General features: G+C 34.1%; 1 protein-coding gene across 2 annotated transcripts in view; it reads right to left on the minus strand.

Moving 5' to 3' along the window:
• TAF4B (TATA-box binding protein associated factor 4b) overlaps positions 1-26,728 on the minus strand; it is a 162,963-nt gene that overhangs the window by 69,616 nt on the left and 66,619 nt on the right. For both annotated transcript variants that reach the window (XM_031946496.1, XM_023496188.2), the window contains exons 10-13: positions 13,374-13,543; positions 7,990-8,120; positions 4,528-4,653; positions 714-770 (exon numbers count right to left, since the gene is read on the minus strand). In XM_031946496.1, coding sequence (XP_031802356.1) covers positions 714-770; positions 4,528-4,653; positions 7,990-8,120; positions 13,374-13,543 — 484 coding nt within the window. The remainder of the gene's footprint in view (positions 1-713; positions 771-4,527; positions 4,654-7,989; positions 8,121-13,373; positions 13,544-26,728) is intronic.

Here is a 26,728-nt window from a genome sequence, read left to right on the forward strand (position 1 = left end):
AATAAGCTCCAATTAGTGGAGCTTTTTTCTCTGAGGCTAGAAAAGTCAGGAAATGGATATTGGGAAATGTAAAAAGTCAGCTACTGAGAGGAGGCTGCAGACATAAATGAACTTATTTGTTGATTTCTACAGTTGCTATGCAGAGGCCTCTGGGAGTAAAAGCTTAACCAGTCTAAGCTATAAACTAAAACCCCTGCAGCTAAACATGAACTGTGTGAAACAAGGGCTCCATTCCAGAACAGAAAACTGCTGGGCCCAGAAAATTAAAAGCCAGAGGCATTTTCCATTTAAAACTAAATCCCAGTACCGCCTCCCAGCCAAAGAATTATAAGCAGTATCAGATTTACAAAACGAACAATTACCCTGGAAAAATGTAGCCTATTGTACAGTCCCAGATGCTAAATCTCAAAAGTTTCCCTTTTTTTTTTTAATCCCACATTATATTCCTACCAAGTGCACTGCTATACTTTACAAAGAACCATTTCTAGACAGGCCTGAGCCTTGGAAATAAATTTTAAAAGGAAAGCTCATAATTCATTGACCTTATTTGAAGTACTGCCCTTGCCTGTGGCAGTTCCTGTCCTTCCCCAAGGCCTCTGCAAATGGTATGCCACAGCAAAATAAACCCTGACCTAATTGCTGGCAGGCTAGCACTGCTGCCACCCTTCTCTCAAACACAAAGGCAAAGAGCATAGTGAGGCTTTAAGTCTTACCTCTTTGGCTTTCTGCTTTAATCGCAGCTGCTCTGGATCTTCTTTATTAGAACGACTCTATCAAAGGAAAAGAAAATTGTAATAGAAATTACTCGCATCTAAACACCAAGGCAGCCGGTAAATATTTAATAAATGACAATTTTCTCTTGTGATTGAAAATCCTAGCTCCAGGGGCAAATGCCAGAATACAGGTTTGGTTGCCCACCCCCATGTTTTTCCCCTTTGCTCTTAACTGGGCCTGCTGCTGCTACTACTGCTGCTGTTCTTCCCTGGAGGAAGCTTATGCTGAAAGTGATGCTAACACTGTCAGTCAGGTCCAGTTGAGGCATGATGTTGTTCATGTCAGGAGCAGATATCAAAAACAGATGGTGTGAGAGAAGGAAAGAATAATGGTTTCAGACTCAAGTACCCCAGCCACATTGTGCTGATGGCCTAGTGAAACCCTTTTAGGAACATGGTGCAGAGCTGTTATAGCATTAAGTCAAGACCAGAGCTGGCTTCTAACAAGACTTCAATCTCCTAAAAAAAAAAAAAAACAAAAAAAAAAACCCTGCCTATTTGGACATGGAAAGAAAAGGAAAATTAATCTCAGCATGGAAGTTATAGGAACCCTTCCTTATTGGTTTAGTAATCCATCAGGGTCAAAATTCTTCCTCATCTATTCAACAAATATTTGTTAAACATTTACTATATTTCAAAGCAAGAGGCAGCATGATCTAATGGCCAGAGAGCTGGCCTACAAGGTAGGAAGCTCCAAGATTCAAGTCCTTTCTGTGACACATAGTAGCTGTGCAATTCTGGACAGCCACTCATATCTCCATGCTCTAGGCAAATCCCCTTTTCCAATGCAATCACAGACCTAGTGCCCTCCCCTCATTTCTATGTTAGGCATTTCAAAAGGAAAAGCTGACCCCTATACTCCTAACAGTTTCAGAAAGAAGCTAAAACAAGAACACAGGCCAGAATTTAGTAATTCCAATGGACTCTCAGCTTCTTGAGGAGATAAACTGTTTTCATTTTTTTTTTGTGCCCTCAGTTCTTAGGACAGCATCTAACACAGAGAAGATGCTTAAATGCTGATTGAACTGCAATGCTGCAGAAATGTATCTAGGGGCTTTAACTGTTAGCACGTTAGTTTAAAAATTAGCAGTATATTAGGGTAGCCATCATGACCGACCCCAAAGCTAAAGTAATCTTGAAATACACTGAGAGGCTAAGTTAGGTTACAAGAATAGGGAGGTGGTGCTCTTCCAACTCCACTCCATCATCACCAGACCTTATTTCAGCATGGTGTTCAGTTCTGGATGCCACTATTTAAGGACATCAAAGCTATTCAGAAGCAACATAAACTGTAGAGTATCCAAAGGAGGGCAAACAGAATGATGGAGAGCCTTGAATCCATATCATAAGAGAATGAACTGGGCATGTTTGGACCAGAGGAGGCTTGGGGAAAATAGTATTACCTAAAATATTTGAAAGGCTATCATGTGAAGGAGGCATTAGATTTTACCTCAGAGGACCAAATCAGGAGAAATGGATGAAGGATATACATAGGCCTGATTTCAGGAAAGATGTTCTAATAATAATAATGTTGTTTTAATAATAGTTTAGATTGTTTTAGAGGTTCCTCTTCCTATAGTTTGCATAACTAATTGTCTAACATGGTATAATGGGATCCCTTTCACATATGGGTTGGACTAGATGGCCCCTGAAGTTCTAACTCTCCAATTCTGTGATTCTGAAAACTGTACAAAGAAAGCTATGGGAATGTTGCCATATTTCACACAAAAAGGAGCAACTCCAATTAAATTCTATCGTTAGAGAAAAGGATCTCTTCCTGACTCAACAGGCACTAGCATCAGTTCATAGCCTGGCAGAATGCATTTAAATATACATAAATATATTCATCTTGACAAAGTTATCCAACCCATATAAATCTAAGCTAAAATTTATTTTAGCTATGAAATTCCACAATCACTAACCAAACAAAACATGAAGTGCTTTGTTGTACATGTTTACCTGCCACTAATTTCACTGTGGCTATTTGTATTATAAAACAAGTTTAAAAAATGAATTAAGATTTAAGGTTACTGTGATTTTAAAAGTCTTCATCAAGTAGCTGCAAAGTTCTTCTTAGAATTAAAAAACTATTAGTAAGAACTCCAGTTTTAGCTACAAATCTAAGATAATTTTATTTCAAAGCTAATCAATGCAAATACATTTAAATATACTCAAGAAGTCCAATGGTAAAGAAAGCATTATAGATCTGTGATTGAGTGGTGGTGTTGGCACCTCACTCTACCAATGTAAATCACAAATGATTTGCATATTGCCACAGAGAAACAAAAGCAGAATTCGAACCCAGGCTTTCTCAGTTCCAAGTCCAACATTATCCATATAATAAATTCCTTTTTAATTATCTATCAAACTGAAAAAAACCTGGGTATTTTGGTTTAGTGCTACTTCAAATGAAAGTTTTTCAGTGTTTTGGAAATGGTTCATTGTTTATAAAAGGTCTGTTTTTCCCACTGGGGAGATGGGGGAGACACCATAATTGGTCTGTGCAACATAATTCAAATAAGTAAAATATACTAACAATAACATATTTCCTCATCATAATGCAACATTTTGAATTTAGATCATGTTCTTCTAAGAATGATGTTAAATGCCTTAGAGATATTAAATCTTACTGAGGTGTATCAGAGACAAATTTATCTCCAGACGAAATATAAAGAACTGAAGTAACTTGTTCAGTCAAAAAACAATCAGCTGGCAGAGAGCAATTTAATATTAAGCCAATAATTGTCAAATTTATCCTCTAAATAAACATCTCCTTCTGAACTGCCATTCTTCAGTCCTAGACCCCCCCACTCCCCTCAAAAAAAAATCAGTAATCTCCCCTAAGATTTGTGGTGGTGGGAGAGAAGGTAAAAGTGTTTTTATTTTTAGGATTTCTATACCGTAAAGAATGAGAAAGAAATTGTTACATTTATAATCACAATTTCAGATGTTTGTAATACCGCATCTTTTCTCTGTCCAAGAGAACTGAGCCTAACAAGAAAGGATCAGTGGGATAGTGGACTCTTAATAATAGCAATAAAGGAATTGAGGGATAAGAGAAATGAAACGTAAAATAAGCCAATGGTTGTGACAAGAAGGCTACATCATGAAACTAATCAGTATACTATTGAATAGTTATTAGGAATTTGGAAGCTATTATCCCTGCAAACTCTGCCAGTGAAACAGATAAAATGCTCCTCAAATCAGCAACTCAAGAAAGTATTGGATGGGTTGGCTTAGACTGGAAGATTGCAGTCTCTTCCAATTTAGATAAAGCTTGAAGGCACTTTAGAAATTCCTCTCATTTTATAGATGGGGAATTGAGACCCAAAGAAATTAACGTTCCATGTAGCATAAGAAGTCCAATACAATATTAAATAAAGATGACTATTTTTTGGCTGTTAATCTATTATGTCATTTCTTCTACTGTCAAGTATTTTTTCTTCCTTGGTCCTCATTTTCCCCCTCTTTTGTTCCCTACTCTCCAAACTTTTTTCTCTCAAATTCAGCTTTGGAACATTAAAACACTAGAAATGTTATGTCTCAATGGATATATTTTTCAATAGATTAATGTGACTGCTCTTACTATAGTCAAGCATGCAGATTAAACTGATATCAAAATCAAAATATCACAAAGATTTTTTTGAGACAAAATAGGCATATTTTATCTAATATGACTAAGAAGGCAAGCAATCAAATAAATCCCAACTTTATGATCAAGTCACATTTACTGCTCAGAGAATTAAGTCCCCACCTTAGCTGCTCTGAGTAACATCTCTCGTTCTTCTTCATCCTTTCGTTGCTTTTCGATGTGATCCAGCTTCTCAAGAAATCTAAGTTGTGATCTGGTATCACTAGACATGACATAATTTTCACTTTCCTGGAAAGAAAGAAACAATGATTATAGAACCAAGTCCCATTTTATATAAGATAGCTCTTTGGACAACAAAAGTCCATGATTTTAACACTAATACAGTGGTTAAAAATGTAGAAAGAATGAGGAGAAGAAAGAGAATAGTAATAGAAAAAAAGATAGGAAATAAACACTCCTCTTAAAATTATTCTGGCAATAGAATGGTTTCACATATATACCTGTTAGAACTGTGATTTGTGATTTAAATTCTTTGTAAAATTCAGAACAAAGCGCACATTTATTTAATGTTATAATTACAATACTGGGTAACTACATTAAGTCTGCATATAACTGGATAGTTAATGTTGAAAAAAAAAAACACAAGAAAAGTTCCATTGACTCAAATACTCTGGGTTAAACAATAAAAAAGCTCTCTACACTTGGTATTTTATAATTTTTTTTTTCTTGAACACCATTACAACTTCACATTTCCCTCTGCCTTTTTAAAGGAGGAATGCGAGATTTAAAAATGTCATCAAGCTATTTAAAAATTATTAATGTTAACTCATTCTTTAATGACCTTTATAAAAAAATTTCAAGACAAATAACGTTTCTTGAAATAATTAATCCAACAACTAGATATATATTTTTAAACTCCCTAAATTCAAAAATACCTTTGGTGCCCATCCCCATCTTTCTTTCATTCTTATAAGGGTTTTCATTTAGCCAGGGGAGTATGGAAAAGGAAGGGAGTTTCATATGGCCAGAATTCTCCTTTTAAAATTAAATTTTTATTGTTTGAGTTTAACCAGATCAAAAGAATATTACATACTTTAAGAAGAAAAGATGTAACAGTACTACTTATTTTGCTAAGAGTCTAATATAAAAATAATCCTCATATGCTTCATAGAGTTAAATAATACAAGTTAAAAGTATGGAATAAATTATAGGCCTACCATAGAAGTGTATAAACAAAATCACTAGTGGTTTCTTAAATACCTCATCTTTACCCATTTTCATTTTCAGACACTCTGGAGATAGTTTACTGACAGGATTTAATTTAAAATGGAACACAACATACTAAATGAAAGGGGGCACAAATCAAAAAGTTTTGGCCCAATCTTATTGACATGCTGAGATTTCTCCTACTCAAATACAGCTGCGCCTGGCATAATCCACCTTTCTTACTTTTCCAGATGTTTCTCCACAGATGAGTTCCTCCCTTTCTTCCTACTGAGTCTCTAAACCTTTTAAATACTAAGCCTGACCTCACCACCTTCCTTCCTGTGTATCCAGCTGGTAGACCCAGCTGAATTCTTCATACAAAAACAGGGGAAAAAGTAAAAAAAGACACACTTCACCTTATTTTAGGACCACTCTATATATAAACACTCAACTAAGAATAAAAGAAATAACAGACTGAATGCTATCAATGTCAAGGAAGCAAACTATATCCAACAAAGGAAATACGGCATCTTCCTACTGAGAAAAAAAAAATTAACCAATTCTGCAGCAAATAGCTTGCAGACAAGGTCACTGGAAACACACCTGGCAGCAACATCAATAGCAAGTTATATGCCTTGAACCTCCAAATGTGTGGCTTGCTGCCTTTTTACAGTGTTCTATTTACATGAATAGGAAGCATTGCGAGTGAATCTGGATTTAAGTATAGAACTAAATAGAGTAACCCAAATGAAAGAAGAAATGCCATCTGTAGTCAGTGACAGAGTTGTCCCTTCAGAAGTGTGGCAAATATCTATTAGAATGACAAAATAGCCAATTAAAAAAAAAATGATTCAGATGACTTCAGATGAACAAAGAGTTCAAAATTGAAGACAAACATGGCTAAATTAAGACAAAGGATGATGTAATAGCTGTCTTTCTCTCTACCTAAATAGCTCCTTTTATATGGAAACAGGAGGAAATGAGATAGCTATATGGGGCAGCAAGATGAGGAGGCCATAATCTTTTTCCTAATGAAGTCTTTAAGGTAAGGCTATACAGCTCGCCAAGGGAAGAAAAAACCCTAGAACAGGTGCTGTCGGCACATAAAGTCCCAGTCTAAAAATGACAATAGCACACTGAACAATATTAAGAATACTAAACATGACTTTCTAAAACAACAAATTCCCAAACTTCATTACCTAGTATTGACAGATTATGTTAAAATTTATACAAGAACAATCCAATGAAAATGGTACTACACTAATGCATGCATACCTAAAACAATTAAGAATTAAAAAGAAAAAACATTGCTCAAAAATGTAAACAAACTTTAGAAACTGAAATTGTTTTTTAATCCATGGGGGGAGAGGAGGGACAAAAAAGTCAATAGAAATTATAAGTTTGCTTTGCTTCAAGATAGACTAATATCAGAGGCTTCACATGCATAACTTTCAGTTCATTCGACAATCAGAAGTATACACAGCTTCACTCCCTGGGGCTCTGGAAACAATGGTCTTGATCCCTCAGGTTTTGTTTTTCCAGTCTTTTCTACTTCTGAGTTCATATGGCTGGTGCTCAGCCCAATGAATTTTCACTAAAAAAATCTTATTTGAAGACCTCAGCAACAACAATCCAATGTTCCCAAAAGTTTAAGAAAAGTAGAAAAAGTAGGACAATTACTCTAGGGGACTCACCGGTGGTGCGGCAGCTGATGTTCCCCTGGATTCCTCTTAACCTATGGCTAGGACATCATGGTGGTGACCATACTACAAAACTCAAATGTTTTAACATCTTTGAGCTCAGCTTTTTCTTATCCTCATGCAATCTTACTCCAAATGCACTTACTAACATCCTTGATGTAGGAAAAGAGATAGGCTATTATCTATTACTCACCACCCAATCATTTCTTCCTCCCCAAACTAATAACTGCCTCTAGTGCCTTTATCTGGATAATGGCTAGTGTGAGCACATCACCAGGGACACTACGCATTTGGTTCTGTGATTTTTACAAATGCAGGCAGTCGCATTCACCAGGGACATCAGCTTTCATTCAGTGAGCTCCTGTGCCTTATATTAACAAGGGATATGAATGATAAACCATGGTGCTACCATTTTCACAAAACAAAAAAGGGAGTCAAGCATGGCACCCTAATTTATTTCCCTTCCAACACAAACCCTTGGATAACAACTTAAATGTTAATTTTATTTTTTCCATGTGTACATATATATCTGCATCTTCTGAATTGTGAAACAATTATGAAATGATTTTACACAAATACCAACTACAGAATAATTTAACCTGGCTACTTTCCTTGGGAAGATATTTAACTATGAAGACACACAATAAATGGACCTATTAATATGGGAAAAAAGGAAAAAAAAAAAACTACTCAGAACTTCCTTAATGACTTCCTTTACCTTGCAGGTTGTCATTCTATGTTGAGCAATTATAGTCAGTTTTTCTATAAGGCCTCGTAATCGCTCCTGTGTAGCATGGGAGATCAAGTTCACAACATCAGAGTTAAGTTCCATAATGTCATGCCTTTTACCTGTGGAAGCAGAGAAAATCCATTACATGTTTTAGCAGTAGCTGATAATTGAAATAATTAGCACAGCAGGTATTCTGTTCCCCCTGGAAGTCATACCCATTATGAATAAAGGTTTGGAGATTATGATTTTCCTGGTAAAGTCACAACTTCAAAGATCTTAGACATTACATTAATAAAACTTAGCCTGAAGCTTCAGAAAATATAGACATTGTTTCACTTAGCCCCTAGAATCATTCTCCATGCAAGGTCATTTATAGGACAAAGTTAATAAGAACACAAATCAAGTCTAGTGTTCAAGGGGGAGAACAATACTGTAGAAATTAGTGACATTCTGTTAATTTTAGTAATTTTTAAAATAGAAAATTACATTGTTCCCTGTTTAACACAGTACTTGTTAACAATTCATGCTATTTATTTCAACAAATTTGAAAATCTATTCTTCCTACATGTTTTTAAACCCTATATATTCCTTGCATAGGACACTGTTTCTTACAAGTAACAAGCAACCTGATTGGTACCTGATACTGTATATAAATTGGCAAAGTATCATCTTATATGTGTCCTTTTGAAAATCTCTTTTTATCTGTGTATAGGTGTTACTAGCCCCTTTTTCTTTGTTATTAAGAGAGGAATGGCAAAGTTCTTGATTAAATATAGAAAGTTTCATGAAAACAACTTGAACTACATACCCAAAGGCAAAATATTACTTTAATGCTTCCTCATTAGTGGCTAAAGAGTATTTTTGAAGTGTGCATCCACCCACATGCACTACAAACCTAAATAAATTCATGAACATGTAACTGTAGCCAAATAAAGTCTTTTAATGGTACTGAAAACAGTGTCTGACTTTTGGATGTGACCAATATGAAAACTTATTTTGCTTGAGTATGAGGGTTTTGTTTTTTCTAAGGGGAGAAAACAAATATTTACTAATAGGGGAAAATAATTAAAATTATAACTATGTATGTGATCATGCAAACAAAAGATGAGACAAATTTTCTCACCAAAAGAGACAGATCATTCAACTCTTTTAAAACTCTTCTCAATTTAATAAGACATCATACAAGATATAATGGTAGATGTTTGGAATTCAAAAAAAAAAAAATCAAATAGTTTGTACTGTCAAAAAGCACTAACTTTTTTTTTTTACATGATCATTTAAAATATTGACTTTTACTTTGAGTTTAACAAAGAGTTATATTAAGCAATTGCTTGAGACTGTCTCCACATTATGTTTGACTTTCTGAAAGAACCTTTTTAAAACCACAAAATGTTTAATTACCTCTTTTCAACCTGAAAACTTATAAACTAGACTGTGAAGACCGTGTATTTTAAAATCAGCCGGAGTCAGGAATTCAGGTTAGGGGAAAATCGTCAGTCTTTATTCTCAGTGAAGAAAGATCGGAGGTGGAAGAGAATGGGCAATAGCAATGTGTGTAGCTGAGTCAAGAAGCTAGCTAGACCAGCAGCCACACAACCAGCACAACCAGCATGGAACCCAGGCCCAATCTCTCCCAGCTTCTCTTCCTGTCTCTCTCTGCCTCCACCCACCAAAATCATCATTTCCTCTACAACACATCAGGACTTGCACAGAGAGTGGGCGGGGGCCATTCTTTATTCAATCATGTATATTAATAGAGTAGTATTACTATTACTATTTAGCCTCACGTACTTGGGACCTCAGTGCATCAACTCAAACCTCAGCCCATTACACTAGACAGTGAGACCAAGTGTAGAGAAAAGGCATCCCTGAAAAAGTCCAGGATTTGAAGGATTTTGTCTCTCCGTTATGAAGATAAAAAAATCCACTGTCTATAAAATCATACTTTGATTGTATGGTTGTGATCAAAAGACTAATTAATCACAGACCAAGAAATGAAAGGAACCTGAGATTTAGTCTAAATCTCTTTGATTTTATAGATGAAGAAACTGAGGCTTCAGAGCTAACAGACTTGTTACAGGTCATATGGATTATATCACAGGTGGGATTTAAAGTCCATACCTTTCTTTGTCTTTTGGATCACACTATTTTACTGTCTTTTCTGACATGCTATCAATTCATAACCACACAGAGAAACAAAAGCACAAGATACATGTCGAAGTCAAATGAGTGATTTGATGGAAGATAATCACGAGAGAAATAATTTTCATACAATAGAAAATTGGGATGAAATAATATGTTTCATGTTGTGTTAAAAAAAAAAATAACCCACATTTATAGCAACACAGTTGGTTTTGTTTTGGTTTTTTTTTGGATAGCATCTATACCTGAAAGACACTTTTGCAAAGAAACAGTATGATATAGGGGGGAAAAAAAGCCCTGGGTTTGTAAAGACAAAAAAAACAACAACAACAACAAAAAACAAACTACCATCAGGTTTGTATTAAGGATTAAATCAGCATGTATAAAGTATTTCATAAGCTTTAAAGCACTATAAACAAATACATCTAAATGAGATAATATTTGTAAAATGCTATGCAAATCTTAAAACACTATATAAATGCTATTTACTTGTTGGTTGTTATTCTTGACAGTAAGTTCTCAAAATATGGTCCAGATATTCCTGAGTATCTCTGAAACTCTCTTCTGGGAGGTTCATTGGGTCAAAACTATTTTCAAAATAACACTAAGATCTTATTTATTTATTAAAATAGTCTTCTTATCCCAAATATACATATTATATATTTCAACAAAAATAACATTACAAAAGATTGAATGCAGAAGTAGATACAAAAATTCAACTATCTTCTATTGAACCAGACATTAAGAGATTTTCATGTGCCTAACTCCATCCCACAAAATGCTATTTTACTCACTAAACTTTTTCAGTTATGAAAAATAGTTACATTTAAAAATGTTATTTAACATATAATAGGTTTATTTTCACTGTGTGTGTATATGTGTGTGTTTGTGTGTGCATATACCTATCTATGTCTAGGCACATAGAGAGAGAGACACAGATATTGACTGAGAACACAGATACACACAATATGAAAAAACAAAAAATCAGTTTTAATTTCAGATATGATAAATATCAATTTAGATTCAACCTGTAAAAACAAAAAACTTTTTGGAATCCTTCAATTTTTAAGAGTGCAAAAGGGTCCTAAGATCAGAAAATTTGAGAACTGCTTACTTAGAATCAAATGAGCTAGGTTCAGTTCCCATCTGTTTTTTACCTATGTGAGCTTAAGGAAAAGTTGGTTCCCGTATGTGGCTGTGATATATAAGTACTATTCCAACTATAAATCTGAATATAATCTCTTGATCATACACATATATATCTTGAGATACACATTCTAAATATGATGCTTTTTATTTAAAATTTCAGCTTGAATCTATGTAAAATATAAAGTTCTTGTAAAAATCATCCCCTTTCCATCTGTATCCCACAACATTCTGAAAACACAGAAAAATTATTCTTTTTATATTGTTATTTATATGCATATGTACACATATATATAAAGCTATATAATAGTATATTTAACAGCATCAACTTCCTAAATAGCCCATGCTCCCCTCCAAAAATCACAAAATACCTGGTCCCAAAATAATACCCCAGAATATCAGGATACCTGTGTCAACATTGATGTCTTCCTTTCATGCAATCGAGATTTTTATCATGCTAAAAATGGATTTCAAAAGGAATGAAGCAGAATAATAGTGCAGCAATAATATGTGCTCCTACCCAATAGTCTGCACATCTCTTAATGACAGTAGTCCCATAAGGGGGTAAATGGGAGAAAAGTATAGATAAAACTGTATGTGTGCCATCATACACAAAAAGCTAACAATGGATCTTGCTTATCCCAGAATACCTTATAGGGAGCCATCTCTGGCTATAATGATATATTTCTAAGAAGAGGTAAGCAAACATAAAATCACCGATTCATATGCATTTGTGATAAAACTGAAATTTCAAAGCTAGTATCCATAGAGTTTGATCTCCTCTTTAGAAAATTAGCAGATTTTTGTTTGTCTAGAAGACTAAAAAAAAAATAAATTATTCAAAAATCAAGTTTAAAAAAAACATGCTTCTCATGCTAGATTTATTAAGTGCCTTATATTCAGTAAATATTCACTTATATTTTCTTAGATTAGCCGAGTATGAAATATACCTGTAATATTTTTTAAAAAAAGGAACAGAAGATAACAGAAGGCAAGAAAGAAGCACAAACAAGCAGGAAAGCTTTAACAACTATAAACTGAATTTATCATATAGGCAATACATAGAAGATGTACATTTTCTTGTCACAATCCTCTTCTACTATTAAGTAATATACATTTGGAAAGGCCATTTATTTGATGTTTATTTCAGAATAAAAATGAACTTTTAAAATGTGAAGTATACCTGAAATACAGGTAATAATTTAAAAAAATACACAGGCAAAGATTGTCTCAAAAGGTCTAGCTCTATGAGAATTTTGAATCAATATTTCAAACAAAAATAGATAGCCTCACTGAAAGCTTACTTGTATGATTCCTTCTATCAACAGATTAGATAATAAAGGGATATTATCTGGATATCAATGAAGTAGGGCCATAAGAAAATCATACATGCTTCCAGAAATATTAGGATATGCATCGCCAAAACTGAGATCCAGATTACTGGCATTTTCTCTGTCTTCTCCCTCAACATGTAAAATGGCCTAATGGAGAACATCCTTACTTTCCACAGTCATGAGTCCTTTTAAGAATGAGATGGGGATGATTCCTATTCAAGGACTAAGATTTAAAAAAAAAAAAAGCACACCATTGATATTGGCTAATTTTTACATATGCATGTGTACACCCCTCACCCCTTACCATTATGTCACATCCCTATAGAATCTATGAAATGATAGGAAGAACACCCAAGGAAGTGTGTGTATATGGGTTCACATATGAAAAGATGCAATGTCCTCTTCTAAACCATAGGAATGTGAGAAGATAATGTGATATTTTGCTATCTAAATTAGAAATTATATCAAATGCAGGGAGTATATGTATTTTTATGTATGTATATATTATTTTTCAAGTTCAAAATAAAAACAAAAAAATTTCCCCCATATCTATGAAATCTAGAGCATCTTTAATTTTCAAGGAGTTCTGAGGCCATTAGACTAGAAATTCTTGTCTGGAAAGCTTTTCACCTAGTTAGCTAGGTAATAGCTAATTTGGTCAAATGTGGTATTTAGCATTTTGTAGCCTTTCCATCATATGAATCAACATCAAACACTTTACTTGTCACATTTTGAAACATTTTAACTTACCAATGTCTAAAATTCTCTTTTGGAGAGCTCCTGCAAAAAGGAATGGTTCTTCTTTATGAGAACGGGTCAGTGTGCCGACTAATTCAGAATTTGCTGCTAAGATGCAGGCGTTTTCTTCACTGAGGTTGACTCCTGCCATGGAAGTGACGTCATTGATGTCATCTTCATCTCTAACAGAAAGACAAGTTCTTGCTTTGTTCTTTTATGTAATTTAGGACAAGAAGATAGACTAAAATCTATTCTCCTATATGTGAACAATTATTTTGTCCAATTTACTGGATCGCTGACAGAAATACCAGTGCAGTCTATAACCATGTGCTCTAAAGCACATTCTCATCTGGTAGGAGGGATCTCCAGACAACTTACCTTCCCATAGATCTTTTTCTCTTCCCCTCAAATGAGGGGGATTAAAAATACCAAAAGCACAGTAGACCTACAATAGAACCTTTTAATTCCTTCATTCATGGTGGTTGCTAAGTTACTAAGATCCATCACAGTCAAAACATATGTCCATGACATTAGCCCTAGGCTATGAAGAGGAAGGATGATCTACCAATATGAGACAACTTTGGACAGGTCCATGCTACAATTGAAAATTAAAGGGTTAAGGAAATTTTCCTTAAGAGACACTAATAATGATAAAGGAATTATATGCTATTATTTCTTTACATGCAGCAGGAACAGGTCCCTGACTCCTAAATTATTCTGAATAGGACTTAATATAAATATCCTCAAAGAGGGTATTTTGATACTAATAAATCATTACCCATCATTATGAAGTTAGGAGCAAGTAAGATTTTTTTTTTTAATGTACCTTTTCTCGTATTCAGAACAAGGAAAAAAAACTAATTAATCCATACTCTCCTGATGAGTTGCTCCATTAAAAAACACAAAACAAAAACAGAATCTAACATGAGAAACCTACACTTTTCTCCTAGCAGTGCAACAAGCAGGGGGAAAAAGCAGCTACATTGTTAGACAAAGAAATGTGATATAGACACAAAATCAGAATATATAACTTGGTGAGTGGGAAATAATCTAATCAAAAACAGCATTTTTTTTTTTTTTTTTTTACCATTAGCATCACTAAGACTTCCCTTTTCATTCCACATACAGAGATATAGTAAGACAATTTGTGTAACCATGCTGGCATAAGAGAGACAGGAAAAGTCCTGAATTAGCAGTAAGGAGAATTCAGTTTGGGTCCTGGGCTCTGTTCCTAACTCATTATGCAGTCCTGGGCAAAGCTCTGAGAGCGTCACCATGCCATCTACATCATAGGGGTGGGAGCTGAACTAGATTATTAAGGCTCCTAATTCAATCACACAATTCTACAATTCTGTGCCTGAGCTAAATGCTCTGTCAAAAGATTAAATGACCATCTCTGGGGTAATGCATCTGTTCAAGGAAAGGGAAAATAAAAATATAATTGTTAGGATCAAGTGTCCAAGCCAAGAGCTGACAATCTCAGTGTCCAGTCAAATGGTACCTGGTAGTAGCAATTCTGATCCTCAAAAACAGTTTTGGAAACAATGACTAAACAAGTGGAGGACAAGAGCTGGTTGGGTACCTGGACATATATAATTAAAACCTCAAATATACAATGTGAAAAGTAAAGGAACTAATATATATTTGTATTGGTGAAATGAGCCATAGAAATGTTTAAAGGTCAAAAATTCACATTCTAGCATTTTTTAATTCACATTCTAGCATTTTTTAAATGCACATTTCTACAGAAAATATCTTTCAAAATTAACAGGAATGGTGATAGAGCCCTCTAATTTATTACAAATTTATAGGACATTAAGAACTAATTCAGTACCTACATAAATAGCATAAATTGCATTTCAAAGTTTAATAATTAATATATAAACTTTTTGTTGTTCAGTTATTTTTCAGTCACATCTGACTCTTCTAACTTCATATGGATTTTCCTGACAAAGATACTAGAATGATTTGCCATTTCCTTCTCCAGCTTATTTTTATAGAAAAAGAAATTTTTATCATTATATAATGAGGCAAATGGAATTAAGTGACTTACAGTCACACAACTAGTGGGTATCTGGGGCCAGATAGGAACTCATGAAGATGAATCTTCCTGACTCTAGGCCCAGCACACTATCCACTGCATCACCTAGCTGCTGCACATAAATATTGAGAGGTTGTGAATATTTTACAAGTATAACTAGGAGTAGCTTATAGTTGAAATATTTGGAGTCCAAAGAAGAGGGTTCAAATTTTAACTCTGCCATATGACCTGGGGTTCCAAATTTCCTCATGAAAAGGAAGAGGCTGAATAAGATGACACCCAAGGCTCCTTCCAGCTCTGAACAAAATAATGAAAAGATGTTAAGAGTAAAATAAAGGAGAATTCCTGTTAGTGAGGAAAACATTCTAATGAGCCTCATTTCAATAAACAGATGAGTAGCCCTGAAGAGCTCCTTTGACCTGTGGGAGCTTGCTTCCTTCTTTATAAAATGAGAGGCTACAAAGTCTCTTCTAACTCTTAGAGACGATGATTTTAAGTCCCAAAACAGACATTTTCACATTCAATTGAAGTAACTTCACATTCAAGATATGCTCATATACTAAAGAAAGAACCTCACACATACCTAACACCTAACACTTTTCTCAAGGTTCTCCTTATCATAATTCAAATAATTGAACTTTAGAGAAGGATAGATTAGGGGATATTTAAAAATTGATAACTACAGGCTGGATTCAAGATATAAAGTCATCCTTCCCTTAAAAATACAGTTAAGATAATTTGAAAGTATAGCAAGAAAATAAAACGTAACACTAATTTTTACACCACTGCCCCAAAAAGCAATGAATATGGGTAATTGGGCATGGATTAAAGCTAGATGTCAAGACCCTAGATCTATTCCTGCTAAGAACTCATACACAAACTACAATCCTAGGGCCAGACCATGTGTTCCCTTATAACATGAAACATGATGGCAAAAGGAGACCAGTACTCCTTGACTTTTCAGCAGACCCAAAGGAATTAGAAGATGACTGTAGTAAATGAAGATGTCCTTCATTTCCTAGAATCTCTTTACAACCCTTCTCCACAGGCACACAGGGAACTGCCCTTACAAGATCTGTTGCCTGCTTTACCTCCTCCTATCTGGCCCCAGGCTGAGCACAGCTCCCTCTAGCCCAGCTGCCAGTTGCCATGGTAACAGACAGTCAGGAAAAGTAGAAGAGGACCCTGCTGAGGGAGAAAGTGCCATACAGCACCCTATATAGCCGAGGAACAGATTAAAAACTCCACTGGAGGAAAGGAGGAGATACTCCTGAAGGAGACAAAAAACACTACCTTTTTGGGAAGGGAAAGCAGCACTATGAAAAAAATTTCTAAGTATGGAGTAAGATAGAGGAAGACAGTTACAAAGCACAATTCCTGAAAAGATAAGTCAAAGTCCTTTTGGACAATTTTTGCTTTATTTGAAGAAACAGAAAAGTGAATACTGGAATCACAAGGCTGGAAGGGATTTTATGAGGTCTTGCATTTAGCTTCCCAATCCCAACTATGTTGTTTTACATAAAAATTCTCTGCATTATTATAGCCTCAACACAGTAGTTCTAGCCAGCTCAAAGGACCAGAAATGGAATTAGAAGTAGTAGAAGATTTTGAAAAGTAAGCATTTTTACGTAAAAAGTTTTGTGGATTCATTAAAAATCTGATAAGGACACTGACAATCTAGTTTTCTAACTTTCAGGCAATTGCAACCTTAATCTAAACCTACTAGATAGATTATGATTTTCTTGATGCATTCTGGAGCGAGAAAATTTCATAATCTCCTTTGGCAGATTATTCCCATTACTCCATATGACAGTCCACATAACACTTTGCATTGTAAATCACAGCAGTCTGGGAAGTGTCAGTCAACAAATATTTCTCAACTATCTACTATGTGCTAAGCAAGGGCTACAATGTTTATCCCATCCAAACTTCAAGAAAGTTGAGAGAAAGAACTTAAGTCTTGTTGTGAAGTCTTCCAAGAAGGATGGTTTACTCCCAACTTTTAAGTTGATTGTTAAGTTCATTTATTTAAAATTTGTGGTACTTATTCCCCAATGGATAAATGGTCTAAGGATTAAGTAAACTACTGACAATCATATGAATGAAAGTTCTAAATCACTAAAAGGAGGAAATGCAAATCAAAACTAAAAACAAAAAAAAAAAAAAGATTTTTACCTCATACATCCAGAAAAACTGGCAAAGATGACAGCAGTTACAAAGTTATTTAATATTGGAGATACTGAAGGAAGACAAGCAGACTAATTCACTGGTGGAGCTGGCAATTTGGTACAACTGGTTATTCTAGAAATAAATTTGGAATTATGACTTTTTTTTTAAATAAAGTAATGAAAATGTCATTGTTTTCTGAACCAAAAGTCTTGCTATCTGGAGACCAGAGATTAAAAAAAGTCCCATATGCACAAAAATATTTGTAACAGACTTTTTTTGTGGTAGCAAATATTTGGAAATAAATAAATGCCTATCATTTGAGCAACAGCAAAAGTAACTGACTGAATATTATTTTTGTCCTAAAAATTCAGAGAAAAAGGGGAAGGATTTATGAAAGGTAGCATGGAATAGTGATAAGGTTGACAGCTTCAAAACAACAAAGACCTGGGGTACAGGTTCTGTAACCTGTACAAGTTATTACCTACTCTGTACTCTGGGCAACTCTTGAGTCTATGCTGCTAAAGAGAATTTCTTTATCTAAGAATTTCCTATATAAATTCCAATCAGAGTCTCAATCAGAGACTTCAGTTATCTGAGTCTTTTCACAGGGACTGAAGTTAATAAAACTGGGAAAACAATATTCACAATGTAAATGGAAACAATTTTTAAATCCTCAAAATGAAATTAAAATGATCAAGCTTGGCCCTGAAAAAAAGTTGAGATGATGTACTTCCCTCCCTTCATCACAGGGGTAGGGGACTATGGGTGTAGAATATTGCATATAGTGCTAGATATTACTATTGTTCAGTAATAATAATAGCACTATTTTTCCCTCATCCCATTTAAAAAATTTTGCTAACAAAGATGGCTTGGAGGACAAGCTAGGGAAATGGTCCTTAATTTTGTCAGGTAGCTTTACCTTGTAATGGAAAAGGTCTAACCTTTATCCCTGTAATTTCTGTTTTCTCTACACAGTGGGGAGAGGATGAGGGAAGGAAACAATTATTTATTAAGCATCTACTATGCGCCACACACTATGCTAAGATCACATTTGATCTTCATAATAATCCTACAAAGCAGATGCTATTATAACATTCATTTTATTTATGTTGAGGAAGCCGAGTAAGACAAAGGTTAAGTTATTGCTCAGGTTCATACAGCTAATTATTTGTCTGAGACTAGATTTGAAAATTTCTGGTCCCTCTAGTGAAAAGAGGAATATATGTTTTAAATCATTTGTGATTTAAATTATGATTATTTAGAATCATTTATTTAACATCAATAAAAATAAAATACAATCACAAAAAAACATATAGCATTATCGTCACACTTAAGATGGCTCAGAGAGAATCTAAAATGTTTTCCCTTCCTCTTCTTTATCCACTGTGTATGCTAGACTTGGAATCAGGCAGATCTCAATTCAAATCCTACCTCAGATAAGATACTTGCTTGCATATTTTGGGATCACTTGGCTCAGTTTTCACATCTATAAAATGGGTTAATACTAGCACCTACCTTACAGAACTACTGTGAAAACTTAAAAATAGAATTATATAATTCTATTATTATTAATAAACCTTAACGATAAAATTAGCAACATCCACTTTTAAAAAACAAGTTTAAAAGGCTCCTTCCTTCCACTAAGATATCATTTACCTTTTTCTTACCTTCCAAGAAACAAAAAGGAAGTCTCATTCTAGATTATGTCATACTTGGACAGATATAGCAAAACAAATAGTCTATTCAGTAATGCAAAAGGCTCACCTTTATTCTAGAAAATTAGGCAGTTGGAAAATATAAGTAACATCCCCTTCCTCAATCCACCGAGGAAATAAGCTCAAATTCACACCTCTGGGAAGAAAGAGCTGGAAACTGTTTATATTCTTTTTAAAATAATAATCATTTCTCTTCTAATTCTGCAGAAAGTCTTGTTAAAAGAAATTTATTAACAATTCTTGCTAATCAGAAAGAAATGTAGCCCTACTGGATAAATTGCAAAGGGCAAACACAACATTTGATTTTCTCCCGTTACCTCCAAATCCCTTCCTTAACAAACTAGAATTATTATCAGTTTGATTAGGAAAATTGCTATTAGAATTCAAAGCTGACTTATAAGCTCTTATAATCACAGAGCTAACCAAGTATTAAAAGAGATCAAAAGGCAAGAAAGGAGAAGCAAGGAGTACAGAAAATACCTAAATTTGTTAGCTGGTCCTCAAATAATCAGAAGCACATTGGAACTCACCAACTTTTCCATCCAATTTATTCCCAATCAATCATAGATTACTATTTGATTTTTGGCTTTGCTAGCCGTGTTACAACCTCTAGTATTCCAAAGAATCTCTAAAACACAGGTTTGCTGCCAAAAGATGCTACCAAGTAAACACCTAAAGCAAAAGTAATCATGAGCAAGTTAGGAAAACAAAAAACAAAAAACCCAACACACTCACTCTCTGCATCATTCTGTTTATTTATCAAACAGAGCTGTCTTTTTATAGATCAATTCACTCTACAAGCCACATACACTTACTTTGTTGCCTCCTTCCCTAGGTAGTGAAATACCAATGCTTTGGGTTTTTTTTAAAAAAAAAGATTACAAATGAATTAATGTTCACAAAGAATTAATCTCATTTGTTTTCAGTCTAGAAAAATAACATACTTGTTTGAGCTATTACTCTTTCTAGAACTAGAAACAATTGATGTGTTCTATGATAAGAAAATGACCAAGAGACTATCAAGTACTATCTAACACTATTGATTGTTATGGACCAGAACTTGAAACAGGGTGCTAGGTCACTGGAATTGATAGAAACAATGCTTATGTACTTGGTTCACACCTTTGGGAGAGTTCACACATTATCTCACACATTAGAATTCACACCTTTAAGAGATCATATATAAGGAGCTCCTACAAGCCAACTAGAAACTTTTGGGAGATTCACAAGTCAGGATTCAGTGAAGAAGATTCACAAGTCACAGCTCCCACAATCCCACTCTTGGAGGGAGAGTCAGATTCATTCCATATTCTACCTGTGTGCTGGCTGGGAAGTTGGAGAGGCAAAGAACTAGCGACAGAAACTCTTGGAACCAAGGAGAGAGATAGACCTTTAAGACTTCTAAGAAAGTTAACCGGGCTATTTTGAAGGAAACAATAAAGGATCTGAACTTTTAAAAGCTGGCTGCATTTGAGGTGATTATTACTCTGAACTAAAACTAAGGCTGCCTCCAGAAGCTCCCCAAGAAACCTGCACCCAGAGAACGATTATATTTTAGAGAACATTAAATTTTGGCACCTGAACAGGGACAGACACAATCCTGATTTCAGTGGAAAAGTCTCCTTGACCCAGAAATTACAAAAATACAACAAGAAAACTTTGCTAAAGTAGAATTTCAGCTGAAATAGGACAGATGTTTAGAAAACAGCCTTTTGTTTCTCTTCAAGGAAAATGTGTAGAGAACATTGTCAAGGATATGGAAAGCCAAGGATTGATTATAATTTGGGAGCAGATCACTGACCTTTTAGAAACTGTACAGTATATATCTATCTCCTTGGTTCTCTATGGAAAAAGAATTGGATCTAGAGGAGTGGAAATTAGTAGGAGAGCAATTTTGTCAATCCTATAATAATAATGGACCTGACTCAATTTCCAAAGACTCACTTAATACATATAATTTAATACAACTCGCCTTAGGAAATTATATAAGTGTTAGAATAAGGAAAAAGAAGAAAGAGCAGGAAGGGGAGGTACCAACTAAATTAGGTGAAAAGGATGAAGAATCAGATAAGAATTCACAGCAGGAAAAATTGGATCACTCCCAATCCCTTGAGCTACCTCTCTCTCAATTAACCCTTCATGGGTGGAAGGAGGAGGAGGGGGAGAGGCAGTGATGCAATCAGAACCACCTATGAAGCAGCCTGTGACAAGATTAGAAAAGGCATTAGTTAAGGCAAAAAATGAAGGACAGGATGTATCTGATTTTATAAATGCATACCCTGTTTCAAGTTCTGGCCCATAACAATTGATGTGATGAAAATTAACAGTGCAATATATAGTGAAACTATAATAGTGCAATAAGAATGACCAAGCTAATGAGCATAGAATTATATGAAAAGGCATATATAGAATAATGTGACAACAGGAAGAAATGCAATTAACAACTAACTTGTGTTAATTATATAAAAGAAAAAAAGACACAAAGAGAGACAAAACAAAAGAGGAAAAAAAAGTACAAGGTGGGGGAGGGGGAAACTAATGACACAATAATTATATTTATCAATAGTTAGAAACCATTTAAGAAAATGTACATGTTGGGGTAGCTAGTTGGTGTAGTAGATAGAGCACCAACCCTGAAGTAAGGAGGACCCAAGTTCAAATTTTGCCTCAGACATTTAACACTTCCTGGCTATGTAACAAGATACTTGTTAAGTGTGACAAGTCACTTAACCCCAACTACCTCAGCAAATAAATAAATTTTTTAAAAATATATATGTCATTAGTTTTGTAGGTTTTAAGTTAATAACTAGAAGATCTTATTCCTTTTTTCAGTAAAAGTCTAGAAGTAAATAGTCCTCAATGGTAGGGAACCTCACTATTCCAAGTTGCACAAAGCAATTAAATTCCTTAAATTTGGAGAGATAAGTACCAACCAACAACTGAAAGTAATGTTTTGACCTTTCCTACTCTGCCCTCATAGTCTTTAAGGGGAAAAAAAAAGTTTTATTGATGTTTCAAAACAACAACACTGTTTTGTTTTGTTTAAGAAGGAACACTGTCCCTTCTTAAGATGAGAAAAAGTGGGAAGATGGTAGAGATCTGATTACTCCTGAGATATCTTTTAAGTTCTAAATGTACAATTCCACCTCACACCCCCACCAGCAAGATTTGAGCTAGTAATAAATACTTTTAATATGCCTCCTTTGACTACTTAAATTCTACTAAAATGTAACAATAGACTTCAATTAACAAGGAAGAGATAAAAGGACATTCTAAATAAGGGAACAGTTTGGGTCATCACTGAATTTTAATAAGGGTTTTTAAGACAAAAAAAAAGTATTAAAGTATTCTGCCAAACATGCAGAGTCAATTTGGAATATAAAACAAGAATACATATACTCGACAACAATAGAAGCTATCTAAATCCAACTACTTCTTTCCACACAGTATTCTGTACATAGTAATTAAGTACTTAGTATTTGCTAAATTGAATTGAGATAACTTTTCAAAAAAATAAAATCAATTAGTATTCTAACCTCACTCTTTACCACTAACTGGTAGGGCAACCTCCTCCTCACATACCCACAACAGCATCTCATTACATATTGTTCAGTCATTCAGTCAATGTCCAACTCTATATGATCTGTTAAGGAGTTTTCTTGGCAAAGATACTGAAATAGTTTGCTATTTTCTGTTTCAGTGGATTAAGACGAATAGAGATTTAAGTGATATATTCAGGGTCACATAGCTATTAAATATCTAAAGTAAAATTTGAACTCAACTCTTGACTTACAGCCCGCAACTTTATCTACTGAACCACCCAGCTGTTTCCTGTGCCCTTACATACTGCAACTAAATTTTTTCTCATGCTATTCCTTCCATTTGAAATTCCCTTTGTCCATTATTATATTTATTATATTTATCCACATCTTCTCTTCTTCCAAGGGCCAATTTAACTCAGTATCTTCCATGAAAAATTTAATACTGATTTTCCTCTCCTATTTCGAAATCGCCTTGCATGTAAATCTTTCCTTTGTAGTAACAAATCATGTATATGCCATCTATTTTTGTCCTTGCTTCCTCACCAATATTATAAGCTTCAGAAAAATTAGAACCATCACTTTAATAATTATGCCAATCTCCAGAGTACTAATATGGACATAAAACACTAGTTTTCCCACCTAAAGCATCTTCTATTCCTAGATGAGACTATATGTGTTTGTCAGGATAGTTTAATTTTCAGATCAGAAACAATGATGGCTATTTATTGCCATGTCCATTTAGTGGCTTAAATGTCTTCTTATCTCTTCCTTGTCAAACAAAGTTCACCACATCTTTCAAGTTTCAATTCTAAGCACCTCCTTTCTCCTCTCCCCCCCCAACTAAATAATTTGTAAACAACAACTTACATTTTTCAGTGTTAGGAAAATAAGATAATCTAGATTCAAATCTTGGATCTGCACAAGCTATATAATCTTAGAGAAATCAAAACCTCTATTATCCTCAGTTTCCGCATCTGTAAAATAACATTTCTGTGCTTCACAACATTTTTTGTGAAGATCAAATAAGGTAACATATACAAATATATAAAAAGCTTTGTAAATATGGGCAAAATACCATAATCATTTACAATGTTTGAATTCTTTAAGGTGTTCATTTAAATTATTCAACCAGCTGTTATATTTTATAAAAGCTATACTGCTATATATAACACCACCGATGAGTCTTAATTAATGGAATTTAAACTATACACAATCATATATTTTCTAAAAATTGTTTTTTCTAAAAGTTTCTAAGTTTTGAGTCAACTAATAGAGATGTATGGAATCCCTTAAGAGCTCATTTAAACTGTCAAACACCTTCAGTAACTAGAAATTAAGTTAATACATATTCCTATAACAGAGACCAAACAGGACTTTATAGAGCTTTTATTAATACTCATCAATTCTGGGTCTCAAATGTGCCAACTGTAACATGAATCTCTAGCACCCTCTGGTGTTCAAATATTATATATTCTTCCCTCAAATGCATCCTAAAACCATTTGAGAGACACTTAACCCAATCACCCCAAATTAAGAAATATATTAATTAATAAAGATTGCCTGATCACTGTGTAACATTTAATTTTATCAATTTTGATTCTTAGGGAAAAAAATCAAGGGGAAGAAATAGCGATTTTTCCCATGTAAAGTTACTTTCTTTCTAGAAAAGTCAGACCTTTAGCACAAGAAAAGCAAAAAAAGACTTGCCTGATGCAGTGACTTTGTCACTGCAAAGAATCAAGGCAGGGAATAGCAGATTTTTCATTGTGTTTTCCTCTTCAACTTTTTTTATTTTTTAGAGTCATACTAGATGTTAAATTGGGAATTCAAAAGAATTCAGACAAAATAAAAAGTTAAAACTACAAATTCATGGAGGAATTCCAAACTAAATGGAATTCTCTAAAGTTAATGCTCAAGACACAAATTAGCATTGTATATTAGAACTGTTCAATATTGTAGGGATTTTGACTTTATTATTAGCATTAAATTAATAATAAATTTGAGCTTTAATGCTTTCTTAATTGGTGGCTACTTTTAGGTCCACAATGTTTTTGTAGCTTTTGTTATCCTCTAAGAAAGTTTGTTTATATAATCAAAAGAGTCATCCCACTTTTGAATAGCTTTTAAATTTATATTATGTTTAGGATACTTTAATTAAATTTAAAGTTGTACTTAAATTCATATTTTGGACAACCAGCTATCCTTAAGTTTGATAGGCTTTTCACCTCTACTATAGAATCATCTCACTACTTTGCCATATAAAGGAGTTTGTTCCGTTTTTACTGTTCTAAATATATTTATAAGCAAGAAATCCTAACAAGCATGCCGTTTCCTCCATGCTGTTTTTTTCAGGTTATAAGTGTGTTCTTTTTATAACATACCAGAGCCCAAAAATGCATAGAAAGGCATGGTCAAATTGGGCAGGATAGATTGGAAGGAAGTTATCACAATGGACCACTTGAAGAGTTGCAGTAATATAAACTGGCATGTAGTTGACTAGAAGCTATACAGGGAAAAAAACACAATCTTCAAACAACATGCTATAGCTGTGAAAAACTGGGAAACAGCAGCAGTCAAGAGATGAACTTGGCATGCAACTAAGAGAAATGAGTATGGTTCCTTCAGCATTAGTGGCAACCTGCAGTCAATGAGGCAAAGAAGCAGGGCTGCAAACAGCAGTCACAAGGAATGCCAAGCAGCAGCTCAAGGCTCAAGTCACAGACCTGTCTTCATATCTAAATGGTACATAGAGGTCTGGGTACCCATTAATTGGCTCACCAGCTCTAAATGAAGAATTATTAAAAAGGACCAACCACTACCATAGATACAATGTCATTTAGTTGCAAAATCTTGCTCTTTCTAGCTCTGAATAAATAAATGAATAAAAATCCATAAGATTTTATACAATGCCTAGGAAATAGGAAAAGATGATAAAAGATGAGAGCAAGAGATATTGAAAGGGTTGGATAGATACCTACTATACTATGTGTATAATTAGTGGAGCTGAAAACTGATAGAAACGTTTTGGAAAGCAACTGAGAAATATGTAAAGAGTTACCCTCTACTATTACACCATGGGGGAAAAAGGACTTTATATTAGCACTTTTTATGACAGAAAAGAGTGGGTAATAAAGAATATGTTTCATTAAATGGAAAACTGGTAAAATACACAAACACAAAATGAGCACAATAATATCAAGAGAAAAAAAAAAACACAAAAGAATGGCTGCGAATTTTTGAAGAACAAATGTGACCCCTAAAAGTTATAAGATAGACCTAGACCAGGTACTTTGAGGTGAGGTGCAGGGTCCAGAGTTGTGGAACCTTGTATACTACCAAATTTTTCCAATGTAATAATCAATCTTATTGTTTTTTTTCTTCTTTATCAAAAACATCTTTTGTTATAAGGGATGGTTCTTGGGAAGGGGAAGGAGAGAAAGCAATAAATTTAGGTAATGTATCGATAGTTTAGGTAATGTATCGATATTTATCAATAAAAATTCATTAAAAATTTTATTTTATCAACAAAATTTATTTTTAAAATAAAAAAAAGTTCTTTAAAAAAGAACTGGTAATTAGTGTCTAATAATTGATGGGATGTTTGTACTGGTGATAGTCAAATAGCATCACCACAGTTAGGGCAAAAAAATTTCTAGAGAGAAAAAATAGGAGCAGTATATATGTCTAGAACAAAAAAGTATATCTACCTTGTTACTTTAATAAGGCCTGCATTTAAAACAATCACTCTTAATGAAAAATAACTACATTTTTTTTTTTTTTGGGGGGGGGGGTTTGATATGGGAGGGGAATCACTGTAATATAGATAACGTTAAAAACCATCAACACAAGTACAAAAGAAACTTAAATCTCATCAAATACTTGATTAAATAGAGATGGGGG

This window comes from Sarcophilus harrisii, chromosome 1 (assembly GCF_902635505.1).
Source record: "Sarcophilus harrisii chromosome 1, mSarHar1.11, whole genome shotgun sequence".
Classification (NCBI taxonomy): domain Eukaryota; kingdom Metazoa; phylum Chordata; class Mammalia; order Dasyuromorphia; family Dasyuridae; genus Sarcophilus; species Sarcophilus harrisii.